This window comes from Mirounga leonina, unplaced genomic scaffold, assembly GCF_011800145.1.
Source record: "Mirounga leonina isolate KUSES-001 unplaced genomic scaffold, KU_Mleo_1.0 Mir_53, whole genome shotgun sequence".
NCBI lineage: Eukaryota > Metazoa > Chordata > Mammalia > Carnivora > Phocidae > Mirounga > Mirounga leonina.
In genome coordinates this window covers 89,972,081-89,985,461 of record NW_023270807.1, presented here as the reverse complement: position 1 = coordinate 89,985,461, position 13,381 = coordinate 89,972,081, and the positions used below count along the sequence as shown (strand labels likewise).

The 13,381-nt window shown below is 42.8% G+C and overlaps 1 protein-coding gene across 4 annotated transcripts in view; it reads right to left on the bottom strand.

The window, feature by feature from the left end:
- Positions 1–13,381, bottom strand: part of ARFGEF3 (ARFGEF family member 3) — a 169,568-nt gene that overhangs the window by 71,887 nt on the left and 84,300 nt on the right. For all 4 annotated transcript variants that reach the window (XM_034990764.1, XM_034990768.1, XM_034990765.1 and 1 more), the window contains 2 exons: positions 7,733–7,837; positions 6,514–6,847 (listed from right to left, as the gene is read on the bottom strand). In XM_034990764.1, coding sequence (XP_034846655.1) covers positions 6,514–6,847; positions 7,733–7,837 — 439 coding nt within the window. The remainder of the gene's footprint in view (positions 1–6,513; positions 6,848–7,732; positions 7,838–13,381) is intronic.

Genomic DNA, 13,381 nt, shown 5'->3' with positions numbered 1-13,381 from the left:
TACAACAACGGAGGCAAGAATATACATTAGGGAAAGGAAAGTCTCTTCAACAAATGGTGCTTGAAAAACTGGACAGCCACAAGCAAAAGAATGGAAACAGACCCCTATACCATACACAAAAATGAACTCAAGATGGATTGAAGACTTGAATGTAAGACCTGAGACCATAAAACTCCTAGAAGAAAACACAGGCAGTAGGCTCCTTGACAATGAGTCTTGGAAGGATTCTTTTAATCTGACACCAAAAGCAAAAATAATCATGTGGGGCTACATCAAACTAAAAAGATTCTGCACAGCAAAGGAACCGATGACAAAATGAAAAGGTCACCTACTGAAAGTATTTGCGTGTCATGTAACTGGTAAGGGATTAATATCCAAAATACATAAAGAACTCATACAACTCCATAAAAACGCCCAAAACCAAATAATCCGATTTTAAAAATGGGCAGAGGACCTGAATAGACATTTTTCCAAAGAAGACTTATAGATGGCCAACAGACACATGAAAAGATGTTCATTAATAATCATCTAGGAAATGCAAATCAAAACCACATGAGATATACCTCACACCTGTTAGAAGAGCCATTATCAAAAGACTAGAAAAAACAAGTGTTGGCAAGGATGTGTGGAGTAAAAAGGACCATCTCGCACAGTTGATGGGAAATTGGCACAGCCACTATGGAAAACAGTATGGAGGTTCCTCAAAAAATTAAAAATAGATTGCCATATGATCCATCAATTCCACTTCTGGATATTTATCTGAAGAGAAAAAACACTAAGTCAAAAAGATACATGCACCCCCATGTTCATTGCAGCATTATTTACAATACCTAAAATATGGAAACAACCTAAGTGCTTCTCAATGGATAAATGGATAAATAGATAAAGAAGATGTGGTATGTGCACACACACACACACACAGAAGGGAATATTACTCATCTATAAAAAAGAATGAAATCTTGCCATTTGTGACAACATGGATGAATCTAGAGGGTATTATGCTAAGTGAAATAAGTCAGACAGAGAAAGACAAATACTATATGATCTCTCCTATAGGTAGAATCTTAAAAAAACAGACAAGAAACAAACAAAAAAACAAGCTCATAGTTATAGAAAATGGATTGGTGGTTGCCAGAGGTGAGGGATGGGAGGATGGTAAAAAAAAAAATGAAGGGGGTCAAAAGTTAAAATAATTTTTAAAAATTGAAAAAACATCTGTTGAGAAGTATTGCCTCTTTCTATACTCTGGAAAAGTTCATATATTATTAGAATTATCCATTCATTAAATGTTGGTATAACTTCTTTTTAATGTTGTATGGGGCCAGTGGGGTTGTTTTTTTTTTTTTTTTTAAAGATTTTATTTATTTATTTGAGAGAGAATGAGATAGAGAGAGAGAGAGCATGAGAGGGGGGAGGGTCAGAGGGAGAAGCAGACTCCCTGCTGAGCAGGGAGCCTGATGTGGGACTCGATCCCGGGACTCCAGGATCATGACCTGAGCCGAAGGCAGTCGCTTAACCAACTGAGCCACCCAGGCGCCCTGTTTTTTTTTTTTAATGGAAAGATTTTTAACTATTGATTCAATTTCTTTAAAGATTCTAGAACTAAAGGGGCGCCTGGGTGGCTCAGATGGTTAGGCGTCTGCCTTCGGCTCAGGTCATGATCCCAGGGTCCTGGGATCGAGTCCCACATCGGGATCCCTGCTCCTTGGGAGCCTGCTTCTCCCTCTGCCTCTCTTTCTCTGTCTCTCATGAATAAATAAATAAAATCTTAAAAAAAAAAAAGATTCTAGAACTATGTAGGTTCTCCATTTCTTCCTGAGCCAGCTTGTTAAAGGCTGTATTATTTCCCAGGGATTTATCTATTTAAGTTTTCAAATTTAATGGCCTCAGCAGCCTTAATACCTTCTTTAATTTCTTTAATGTTTCTAATATCTATAGTTACATGCGTGTTTTCATTCTTATTTCTACTTACTTGTTTTTACCTATTCTGGAATTTTTTTTATTGTTTTTACCAAGAGTTTTTCAACTTTCTTAGTCTTTTCAGAGCCCTGGTACTTTTTACTTTATTGATTTACTATATTTGCTTTTTATCACATTACTTTCTGCTTTCATCCTTATTTTTCCTCTTTTTTACTATCTTTGAATTTAATTTGCTCTTCTTTTCCTAGCTACCTAACTCGGAAAATTAGAATATTAATTTTAGGCTTCCAATTTTTTAAATATAATCATTTTAAGCTATAAATACCCTTCTATGTACTGCTTTGGCTACATCCTACAAGTTTTCAGGTATAGAATTTTCATAACTGCTCAGTCCTAATTAATTTTTATTTCCACGTGGTAGAAATCTTTAAAGAAAATTTCAATTTCAGGCTAATGAATTCAGGAAAAGACTGCGTTAAGTGTATTGGAACAGACTTCCTATCACTATGTCCATTATTTTCAAAGTAACTTATACTCACAGGAAAAGGTATATTAACTAGAAAAAGTTATATCTTAAGGGGCACTCTTCTTTCCCTCCCTCCTTCCACATTTCTTTCATACCCCAGAAATTGGGAACTTCTCTCTTGGAGGTACAGCAACGAAGCTTCTACTTTTCTCTCCACATTGTATTTTTTGACATTGAAAGAGTCAAGTCTCCCTCTCTCCTCTCTCTGCCTTCCCCTTCCCCTCCCCCTCTTTTCCTCTCTCTCCCGCCCTCCTCATCCCACTCCTCTCCCCACCCTCTCTCTTGCCACCAGCCTGCCCTGAATCCAGGTGAAGTGGCTGAGCCTAAGTGCCTCCAGCTGCCCCATCTCTTGCTAGAAGGGTAGGTGCATTTCAGAGGGTCGGCTGTGGGGAATCTCACTTTCTCTTGGGATCTCATTACAATCTCCAATCTAACTTTACCAGTAATAAATTAGATGACATATCTGAATTCCCACATTGATCTTGGGTTTATTTCTCAGTTGTTTCCAAATCTGGAAGTTAAGGCTTCTGAAGAACCCTTAACAACTACTTGAAGAAAGGCAAGGCATGCTGAATCTCAGCTTCTTTCAGTGGGACTGAGGGATGTGCTGTCAGGGGCTGGGGTGTCATAGTCTGATAAAGATTAGGGAACTCCTGAGCGCCTGGGTGGCTCAGCCAGTTAAGCGTCTGCCTTCAGCCCAGGTCATGATCCCAGTCCCTGCTCAGAGGGGAGTCTGCTTCTCCCTCCCCCTGCTCTTGTGCATGCGCTCTCTCTCTCCCTGTCATATAAATAAATAAAATCTTAAAAAAAAAAAAATATTAGGGAACTCCTTCTGAAGCCAAACCATGGGAGAGAGGAAAGGAAGCAAGGTGAACTTTTGATTACTGTTCATTTTCTGGGAAAGCGGAAACAGAAAAGAGAATTGTCGTTTGAAAAACAAAATGTCCTGTCTTTGCTGAACAGGCACACAGTGCCTATGGGGCAGTGACAAATCACAAAGAGAACAGGGACACAAACTCCAAAAGGCTAAACAAACATCCTGGGTGCCCAGTGGTTTTCCTTCTGTGCATAGATGGCGCATGTTGGTCTCCAGGTTACCAACCTTCCCAAATGATCGGTTGTCATAGTGACTGGAGTAACCTGGCCCCCATCCGTCGGCTGCGCTCCACGGGGCAGCACTGCCTGGACCTGCTACTCACGTGCTGATGTCTAACTCCAGCCTTGCCCTGTGAAATCATCCAGGGAAGCTGGACCAATCTATGAAAAGGGGGAAAACATACCAAATTTCCTGCGTGGTGGTAAATGAAATTCTTATTGAAAATACATGTAGATGCCTATGTGCCCCGTATGCGATGTATTTACTTAGCATTCGGTGGCGAGTGGATCTGCCATGGGCGGCCACAAGCCCAGGGCCGGTCAAGTCTGAGTGGGTGGGAAAGAAAGGTGGCCACTGCTCACAAAACACCCTCTTCGCAGATATTCTGTCTTCAGGTCCACCTGTCATTCAGTCAGAATTCACTGAGCACTTATTCTGATGCAAGCACTGCAGGGTTAGATACTGGGGATGGGGGGGCCACACAAGAGCAATGAATAAAGACACAGACTTGAGGGGACAGGAAGTCTGTACCAAGTCGGTCTGTGAAACCGTCAGTGGGATGGGACATATAATTAATTGCTAAATGATGGAATTTAGAGAATTTCATATTTTTAAGGAAGCTGTAAAGGAGGAGGCTTTTGACAGCAGAAGCAGCTGTCCTTACAACGTCTGGGCTCACGCGGTAGCCCTGCTACCCACAAGGACTTTGGGCAAGTAACTTCCCGTGGGGCCTCAGCTTCCCCATCTGGAAACTGGGCATGGTATTCTCTTCCTAAGAGAGCTGGTAAATAAACTAACATGAAGAGCCAGCTGCGCCTGGCATATTGGAATCACTGCTCGACTCTGCTAAGGGGAATGGCCCGTGGATAGAGGCAGGCAAGGGGGAGCCGAGCAGAGCAGGGCCAGTCAGATGGAATGAGGGATCCTAGGAAATGATGGGAAATAAGAATGATGACAGAAGGATCTAGAAACTGGGCAGAGTAATTCAGACTTGATGAGAGATGCAACAGGAGCCATTAGAGCCTGAAAAAAACTGTTAACAGTGGTGATCTATGAGCCTAAATTCAGAAAGACGAAAGGAAGAAAACAGGCAGGTGGCAGACAAGCTGCTGAGCGAGAACTGGTGTACTACTCGAGGCAGGAGGTCATGAGGACCAGCTCTTTTCAGCCTGCACATAGTTCTTCTTTTCCTTAGGATAGCAATAAGCATGCCAAGTATTTGTCTAGCCCTTTATACTTAGAGGGTATTTATACAAACCTTATTGCATTTTGAACCTTTGGAATATTACTACCATTTAGAGATAAAAAAAAATTGTAAGTTCAGAGTTAAATGAGTTAGCTACTACAGCCTCGTTGGGGACTGGCAGAGAGAGGATCCAAACCCTGACTCTTCAACTCAGGCTCATGAAGGGGCAGATGAGCCAGCATGGAAAGGGGTTCCTAGATTCATCTGCATTGCAATATCAAAGTCAAGTATGGTAACAAGTGTGTTGTAGGAAAGGTGATGGGTTTTGGGTCAGATGGACCAGGCTGTATACCCTTTCTCTTTCTCTGTGACCTTAGGCAAATCATTTGACCCTTTGGAACCTTAGTTTCTTTGTGGGAGGGAAAATTCCTTTTTCCTGGCATCATATCTCTATGGGGAGGAACATCCAGTGGAATAAAATTCTGGACCTCTCTCCTCTCTTTCTCTGCTTTCCTTCTGATGGAGGGGGAGTCTGATCTGACCGGTGGATTCAGAAGGAGCTGGGCATGTGTAGCCAGTCTCTTCCTCTTTCTTCCCCTTGAAGATCTGCCTGTTCAGAGAAAGCCCATCCTGAGTCCCTGGTTATACACTTAACAAGGGTAGGGCCAGGTCCCCAAGGGAGGGCCACTGCTGTCTGAGTGGTGACAAACTAGTCTAGTCTCACTTGCCTCCAAAGCTATATTGGGTTCACCAGCCTAGGAGTGACCAGTTATTAAAGCTGACCCTGTGTTCTCATTGCCTGAATCTGTGATGGAGAAAAGAAATAACATTCTTCACTAGTAAAAGTTGATATACAACATCAAAGAGATATTAAGAATATTAAAGATAATATATGTGAAGTGCTGGGCATATAGAAGGTAAGAAAAAAAAAAGATTATTATTGTGTGCTCACAGATTTTCTTAACCAGCAATTGAATCTGGATCATTCCTTCATTTCTAGAAATGTTGAGTCAGAATTTTCCATTGTTCATTAGAGTCAAATCTTTTTAGAACAACATCAAGAGGCATTTCAAATTAAGCGTTTAAGAAACTGATGAATAGCAACAAAGGAATTTTGTTACACTGGGTTTGTTGTTGTTTGGGCATAGGCACCAAAAACAAAGGCAATGAACAAGTTCACAAATACAAAAATGTTGATCACTTTTCTTTCTGGTTATTTGAAAGAAAGCAGAGAAATTCTTATTTGGAGTACCTCCTCAAAACCATGAAAGAGCACACTGGAATGCCTGTTATAAGCTGGACAACTTTACCTTCTCGCAGGAGTCATGATGTTTGGGATATGAGGCCTAAGTAGGAATGGGGCAAAGGGATTCCTTTTACTAGTCAGAGATTAGTAATGATTTTTTTTTTGGGGGGGGGGGATACCGTACAACCTGAGTACAAAATTATTTTGAAATCCAATTTTGGCAAAGGGGAATAAACACATATATCTGCACAAACAGTACCTAAGGGAGCAGAATGAAGTCAGCCTGGGGCTCAGTCAGATGCCTGCCGCTTATATTATCAATGACTTTGCATCAGTGAGCACCGATCAACCCGTCCTCACCCAGGCTCCCAACACATGCCCTGAAGATACTGCCGATTACTGGATACCAAGTGGTAACAAGTAAGTGTTAGCAGGCGGTTGGCAAACATTTTCCGAGTGCTTCCTGTAGGCAAGACACTGGGTTCAGATACTGCCCCCCACCTCCTGGCAAGCACGCGGCATTCTTCATGCCTCCCTACCTCTTTCATTATTTTGATGGCTTCCACCCGGTGCTGGGGTGGGGGATAAAGCAGCACACGGTGATAGAGGGACTGGAGCACGGGCTTCATGGAGTCCACCGACCCTACCAGCCGGACCAGCTCAGCCGCGATGTAATAAATGGTCCGAGCCACCGGCCCGCTCAGGGCTGGTGCGGTGGATGAGCAGCCCGACCCCCGGCCGTGGTCAGAAACTCCTGGAGATGCAGAGTCTGACTCGATGCCAGAAGCAGCGCTGCTACTGTGAGCAGAGGTGATGCTTTTATCATGAATTGGATTCCCCAGGATCACGATGAGGGCAGGGCACAGGTTTTTCCTGGGAAGACACAGGAGGAAAACTATGTTTGGCTAACAAGGCAAAAGGATAAAACGTGAATACAATCCTGCGGGTAAATACCAGATGCCACAGCAATGACTAATAAGAGTTGGGTTCTTTCCTGCTCCTCTTTTTGGCGACATCCTGCCCCCATTTTCCATGTCTCTCCATTACTTCTAGGTATATGAACAGAATGCTTTTTCTCATAGCTCAAGGCAGAATTAGCTAAATAAAAATACTAAGAGAAGTATTAAGAAACCATCTTATGTAAAGGAACTGACTCAAAATGCTAAATGGCTTAGTTAGAAAGTTTCATTTTATGATAAATAACAGAATTCTTTCTACTTCTAATGTGAGAAGTTCATTTAAAATTCTGACATATATACTGCCACATACCATTCGACTTCGTCCCTGTGGAAAAGCCCAGGAACCCAGAGCAGCTAGCTGGCTGCTTGCGGGCCCTGTCACCTGTGGGACTCCCTGGCTATAATTAAGAGACGAGTCTTCAGGTTGAGATGGAGAATGTACCAGGGAAGGCCTAAGAATAACATTCAACAGCTCTTGCCCCCCTGTGCAACTTTCTGTGCCTTTGTATGCTTTTAGGATAAACTAGAAATCTGGAAAATACTCTCCTCGTTCCCGAGTCCCATGGGCCTATGGTGTCAACAAACACCAGAGGCCCTTGGAGTCCTATTTTGTTAAGATCGTCACAAGCTTCTCTCTGTATTTTGAGCCAGTGTATGTGAGCGAAGCAATTTCCCGACTTTCTCGCTAAAGCATTCGCACACAGATGAGGTGACCGGTCGGGCATAGATGCCATGGGCAGGGACCCAGGCCCCGAGCTGGAAGGGGGGAAGCATCGGGTCGCTGTGGGGGGGCGCTCACCAGATCAGGTCTGTGAAGCCTCTGTGCAGGTGCATGGAGGAGGAGGAGCTGCTGAGCATGGACAGGACGCATTCCAAGTACAGGAGCTGCAGCTGCTGCTGGTCACTGCGGAACAAAACCAACACACGGATGCGTACAAAGTGAGGGCAAAATTAAAAGAGGGAGTGCATGGGAAACACATCGGAAAAAGGCTAGGCGTGAGAGAAGCGTTCATTTGAGGGGGTGGTTAGCATGGTGGATTGAATTGCACCCTGAAAATTTCTGAAGACTGAACCCCTGGTACCTCAGAATGTGCCCTGATGGGAGCTCGGGTCTCTGACACAGGTAATCAAGTTAAAGTGAGGTCATTTGGGAGGGGTCCTAACCCAATATGACCAGTGTCCACATAAAATGGGGAACACTGGCAACAGAGACACATACAGATGGAGGACAATGGAAAAGACCTAAGGAGAAGACGGCCATCTGCAAACCAAGGAGAGCGGTGTGGAACGGATCCTTCCCTGAAGCCCTGGGAAGGAACCAGCTCTGCTCACATCCTGATCTTGGACTTCCAGCATCCAGAACTGGGAGGCAATACATGTCTGTTCTGTAAGCCACCCAGTCTATGGTACTTGGTTATGGCAGCCCAAGCAAACTAATACAGTTTCAGGGACTTTTTTTTTTTTTTTTTTTTTTTTAATTAACAGACTTTTTTTTTTTTAGAACAGTTTCAGATGTATAGAAAAACTGAGCACGGGATGGAGTTACTGTGTTCTACCCGGCCCGGCATGTGGTTTATCCTGTTATTAACAGCTTACATTAGGATAGCACATTTGCTACAGTTAAAGGACCAGTACTGACGTATCATTATCAATTAAATTCCACAGTTTATTCCAGAAACGTTCAAATTCTTAATGTGTTCAATTGTCTAAACTTTTCAAAAGACCACTGATCATATTATCTTTTAAATGGTCAACACTTTACTAGCTTGTGTTTGAATTTCTTTTTTGAAGGCAACATGGTTTTTCAATGGACAAATTATTTTCCTTGTAGTTATTATTATGAGATTAATCCATAGAGCCAGACTAAAAAAAAACCATACAATTTCATGGAATGCATGTTCTTATACCCAGGCTGTTTTCTGCCGAACCCACCAGAAAGTATTAAACTCCAGGTGGGTGGTAAGTGACCAACAGGAATAAGGAAGAATTTAATGTTCGAGTGCACATTTATGACAAATATATAATAAATACTTCTAAGAGAATTCATTCAGGAGTCCTGTATGTTCCAAAAAAGGAGGAACTTGCTTTGAAAAAATCATTTTTGATTGTGTCTCTTTTCTCCTAACTTAAATAAATGCCAAAAGGAAGTTTAATGCCCTTAACAGCTCAAATAACTCCCAGGAGAAGAGGGTGAATGGGACAGGCAAGACCAGTGACGGAGAGACTAAAAACTTAAGGAGACAGGATGGAAGAAGAGGAAAGTTAACACCAGACCATCACAAAGCCCAGAAGGTTATACACATACCACTGCCTAACTGAGAAAGATTGCACGGATGCAAGATGAAGGATCACAAGAAAGGGGGGCTGCAGGTCCCTCGTTTAAGTGCTGTGTTAGATTCCTTGGCAATAGGGCTCTGTAAAATTGACCTCAAGCTCTAAAACTGGTTGGCAAGCTACAGCCCAAGGGCAAAATCCTGCCCATGGTCCCATGAACTAAAAATGATTTTTACCTTTTTAAGGGGTTGTAGAACAAGAACAGAGGCAGTATGTGGCCCTTCACAGAAAAAGTATGCTCATACTCTGCGATGATCTCCCTTGTCCAAAGAGAACTGTCTAATCAGTAAAATAATGCCATTATTCTGAAAAAGGGAATTCCGCGGGGCGTCTGGGTGGCTCCGTTGGTTAAGCGTCTGCCTTCAGCTCAGGTCATGATCCTGGGGCCCTGGGATCCAGCCTGGGTGGGGCTCCCTGCTCAGTGGGGAGCCTGCTTCTCCCTCTGCATGCCACTCCCCCTGCTGTGCGCTCTCTCTGGCAAATAAATAAAATAAAATCTATAAAAAAAAGAAAAGGGGAATTCTGCTTATATTTGGATGTACTCTACCACACCTGCTAATGGGGGAAAAAGAGGTGGGTAAAGGCTGAGTTTCCACAAAAATTATTACGATTTGCCAAGAGGAAGGTGGTGGTTGGAGGAAGAATAAGAAAGGTAAGACATACTTAGCCATTTTGGGGCCAGGTAAGGACTTTATGTTTCTATACTCCTACACCCACAAGCTTCCCTATGCTTTTGCGCAAGACATCATTCCTGACCAGAAACAGCATATTCTTCATCCTTAAGAGACTAGAGAAACAAGGAAGCAAGTAGGTAAAGCATCGTGTAAGAACGGCTACAAATGAATAATTTAATGCAAGGTTCTATGAGAGTATAAGGGAGTGGCATCTAATCCTTAGGAAGATCCAGAAAGAATTTCTAAAGGAAAAGGCATCTTCATGGAAACCTAAAGTTCAAGTAGGAGTCTTGCATGGCGGTGTTGGGGAGAGGGTGGTAGTGGTCTGTGGTTGGAACAGAGCGTGAGGATACCATTGGCAAGAGGTGGGACTGGGGAGGTGGCAGGGGCCAGATCAGGAAGGGCTTGTCTGGACTTTATTCTGCAGGTAGGAGAGTGACAAGACCAAATTTACATTTTAGAACAATCATTCTGGATGCTGTAGAAATGAACGGATTGGAGAAGGCAAAACAGAAGAGTCATAAACCAATAAGCCACATTTTGAAAAAGTTCTGAAAGAACCATCTCTGCTATACTCTCAGGCTAATCTTTCTGACCAATCACCAGACTCATTAAGAAAAATAATTATTAAATGCCCCAATTCAAAAATGTCTATCTTCCTCATATAAGTGAGATCATATGAGGAATTTGAGAAACAAGACAGAGGATCATAGGAGAAGGGAGGGAAAGATGAAACAAGATGAAACCAGAGATGGAGACAAACCATAAGGGACTCTTAATCTCAGGAAACAAACTGAGGGTTGCTGGAGGGGAGAGGGGTAGGAGGGATCAGGTGGCTGGGTGATGGACACTGGGGAGGGTATGTGCTATGGTGAGCGCTGTGAATTGTGTAAGACTGATGAATCACAGACCTGTACCCCTGAAACAAATAATACATTTATGTTAATAAAAAAACCTCCCATATTTATGTATTAATAAACTTCATTTATTCTAGTTCACTAATATTTCACATTATACATCCACATCCACAAAGAAATTAACATGTATGAGATAAAATTAAATATAAATAAAAGTTTATGTGTGTTTTTCTCTCAGAAAAAAAGTGTGTCTTTCAAACAGTCAGACTTGCATCACAAAACTAAAAAACTATAGACGATAAAGATTTTCAGTTTCTGAAACTGGAACTAAACCCACAGAAAAGCTACGAGCAGTCAAAGTTCCTCTGAATATCTGCAGAGTACGCCTCAGCAATACTGCAACCCCAAGTCGTCAGACCTGATGAGAGAGAGGATGCATTGCCAAGGTAACTGGCCTGGGAGTCTCCTTGGAGACCAAACACAGCAGCTTTCCTGTGGGCTGCAGCAGTCTGTAAAAAACGGGTGCTCATGGCCTTGCATGAGTCATGGCACTAGAAGAGCTGTCTGAAATGTAAGCAACTTCCACACATGCCCCTCACGAGATACACATATGCATGTGCACCATGTGTGTGCGGTTCTTATTTGTCTGACTATAGACAGACACATATGTGAAAAGCACAGGGCAGCGAGAAGCCAAGAAACCAGCCAACTCTTCCAAAACACATGAGGAAGAATCTGCCGACATGGAGGGTTGCGAGTCCCTTGGCCTGGTCTTCTGTTTGAGCATTTCATGGCTGACAGGTTGTGTAGCTGCTGGTCTCATTTTCTGCCCATCTCTGAATTTCTCCCCAGGCTCAAGATCCATGGAGAACAACTCTCGTGAGGGGACCAGTGGGCCATGAAAGCTGAGGAGCCCCCATCCTGACAAGGTGACTGCAAGGGTAAGCTGGCAGCACGTTCTGGATCTCTGGAGTTCTCAGAATTTTGTTTGACGATGAATCACTTGGATCCTACCTCCCTTTGAGACCATTCAAATTTAGGTAGAAAGGGAGAGAGGGACTTAAGTAACTGTAAGAAGTGGAATGAAATTTAACACGTGACAGGAACACCTGGCCTTGCCTCATTGCTTCTGAGAATGCTTTGGTGTCCACTCCTCTCTGACATTCAGCACTGGGACGAGAGGGAAGTGGGGAGAGGCTGACAGGAGACCAACGGGCAGAGAATGAATATCTTTCTAAGCCAGTTATCCCTCCAAAAACTCAGACTTAAAAAGCATCATGTAACTCAACATGCCTAATATAGAGTTCTATTAATAACACACCTCCAAGGTGTGGGCGTTGTTCTGCGTACCTGGATGCATTCTGTGAATCCTCCCCGGAGACTGAGCATATCGTGACTACATACCCTTACAGAGTGAAAGCTCTATGAGGTATGTGGGCACTGATTTTTGGAAATAGCTGTCGAGGGGAAGTACAGACCATAGTGTGATTTCAGAGGAAGATGGTATTTAGAAGGTGGGAGAAATGTCAAGTTTAGCTAATAGAAATAAAAGGAGTTCAGGTAGCAAATTCAGAAGAAATTATAAAAGGTGTGAAAACTTAACAAGAAGAATAAAGAGAACCACCAGATTGAAAGCAGCCAAGAGCATGATACCATCTGACCAGGTGGCCCTTACAGGTTTCCTGTTTAAGCTAATGCTTAAGCATGCTGCACCCCAGCTTCCTTAGCAACAGAATTCTCCTCTTAGGGTAATGGAGTCATCATGGGAAAGACCATATTCAAACACAGTGAGCGGTCTCCAGAGGCAGAATGATGACTGGGGAATTGCATTGAAAAACCAAGCAAGACCATGGGAATCCTATAAAAACCATTAAGCTTTATAACAACATGCCCAAAGCCATCTTTGAGCTAATGTCCAATGAGAAATCCTAGAACAACATATATGTGTCACGTGAATTATTTTTCCCATTTAAAGCCTATTCCCAAGGCATATGGTTCAGAAATATTTTCATTTTTTAAAAAAAGATTTTATTTATTTATTTGACACAGAGAGAGAGAGCGAGAACAGGAACACAAGCAGGGAGGGGTAGAGGGAGAAAGAGACTCCCCGCCGAGGAGGGAGCCCGATGCAGGGCTCGATCCCAGGACCCTGGGATCATGACCTGAGCTGAAGGCAGACACTTAACAACTGAGCCACCCAGGAGCCCCTCATTTTTTTTTTTTTTTCAGTGACCGACTATCTATGCCCTTTAGCTTGTAATATGTGTATGTATGCATTTGCAATGTCTGTTTGTGCAATGTATTTTCTTAATTACCTACAAATGTCTGATGTAAGAAGTTTCATGTCCCAAAGTGCATCATAAACCAGAATTAGCACTGACAATTCTAAAAGTAAACAATTTCAGAATATATATAAGATATTTATTACATGTTAGGCACTATGCAGTTAAAAAATCCCATTTATCCCAAAACCTCCTAGAAGATACCAATACTGAATGTCTATAATAATTAAAACAGGCATAACCCTGGACTGTCCCAGGTACACTGGGTCATATGGTCACTCTACAGATGGCAGCCCCTACA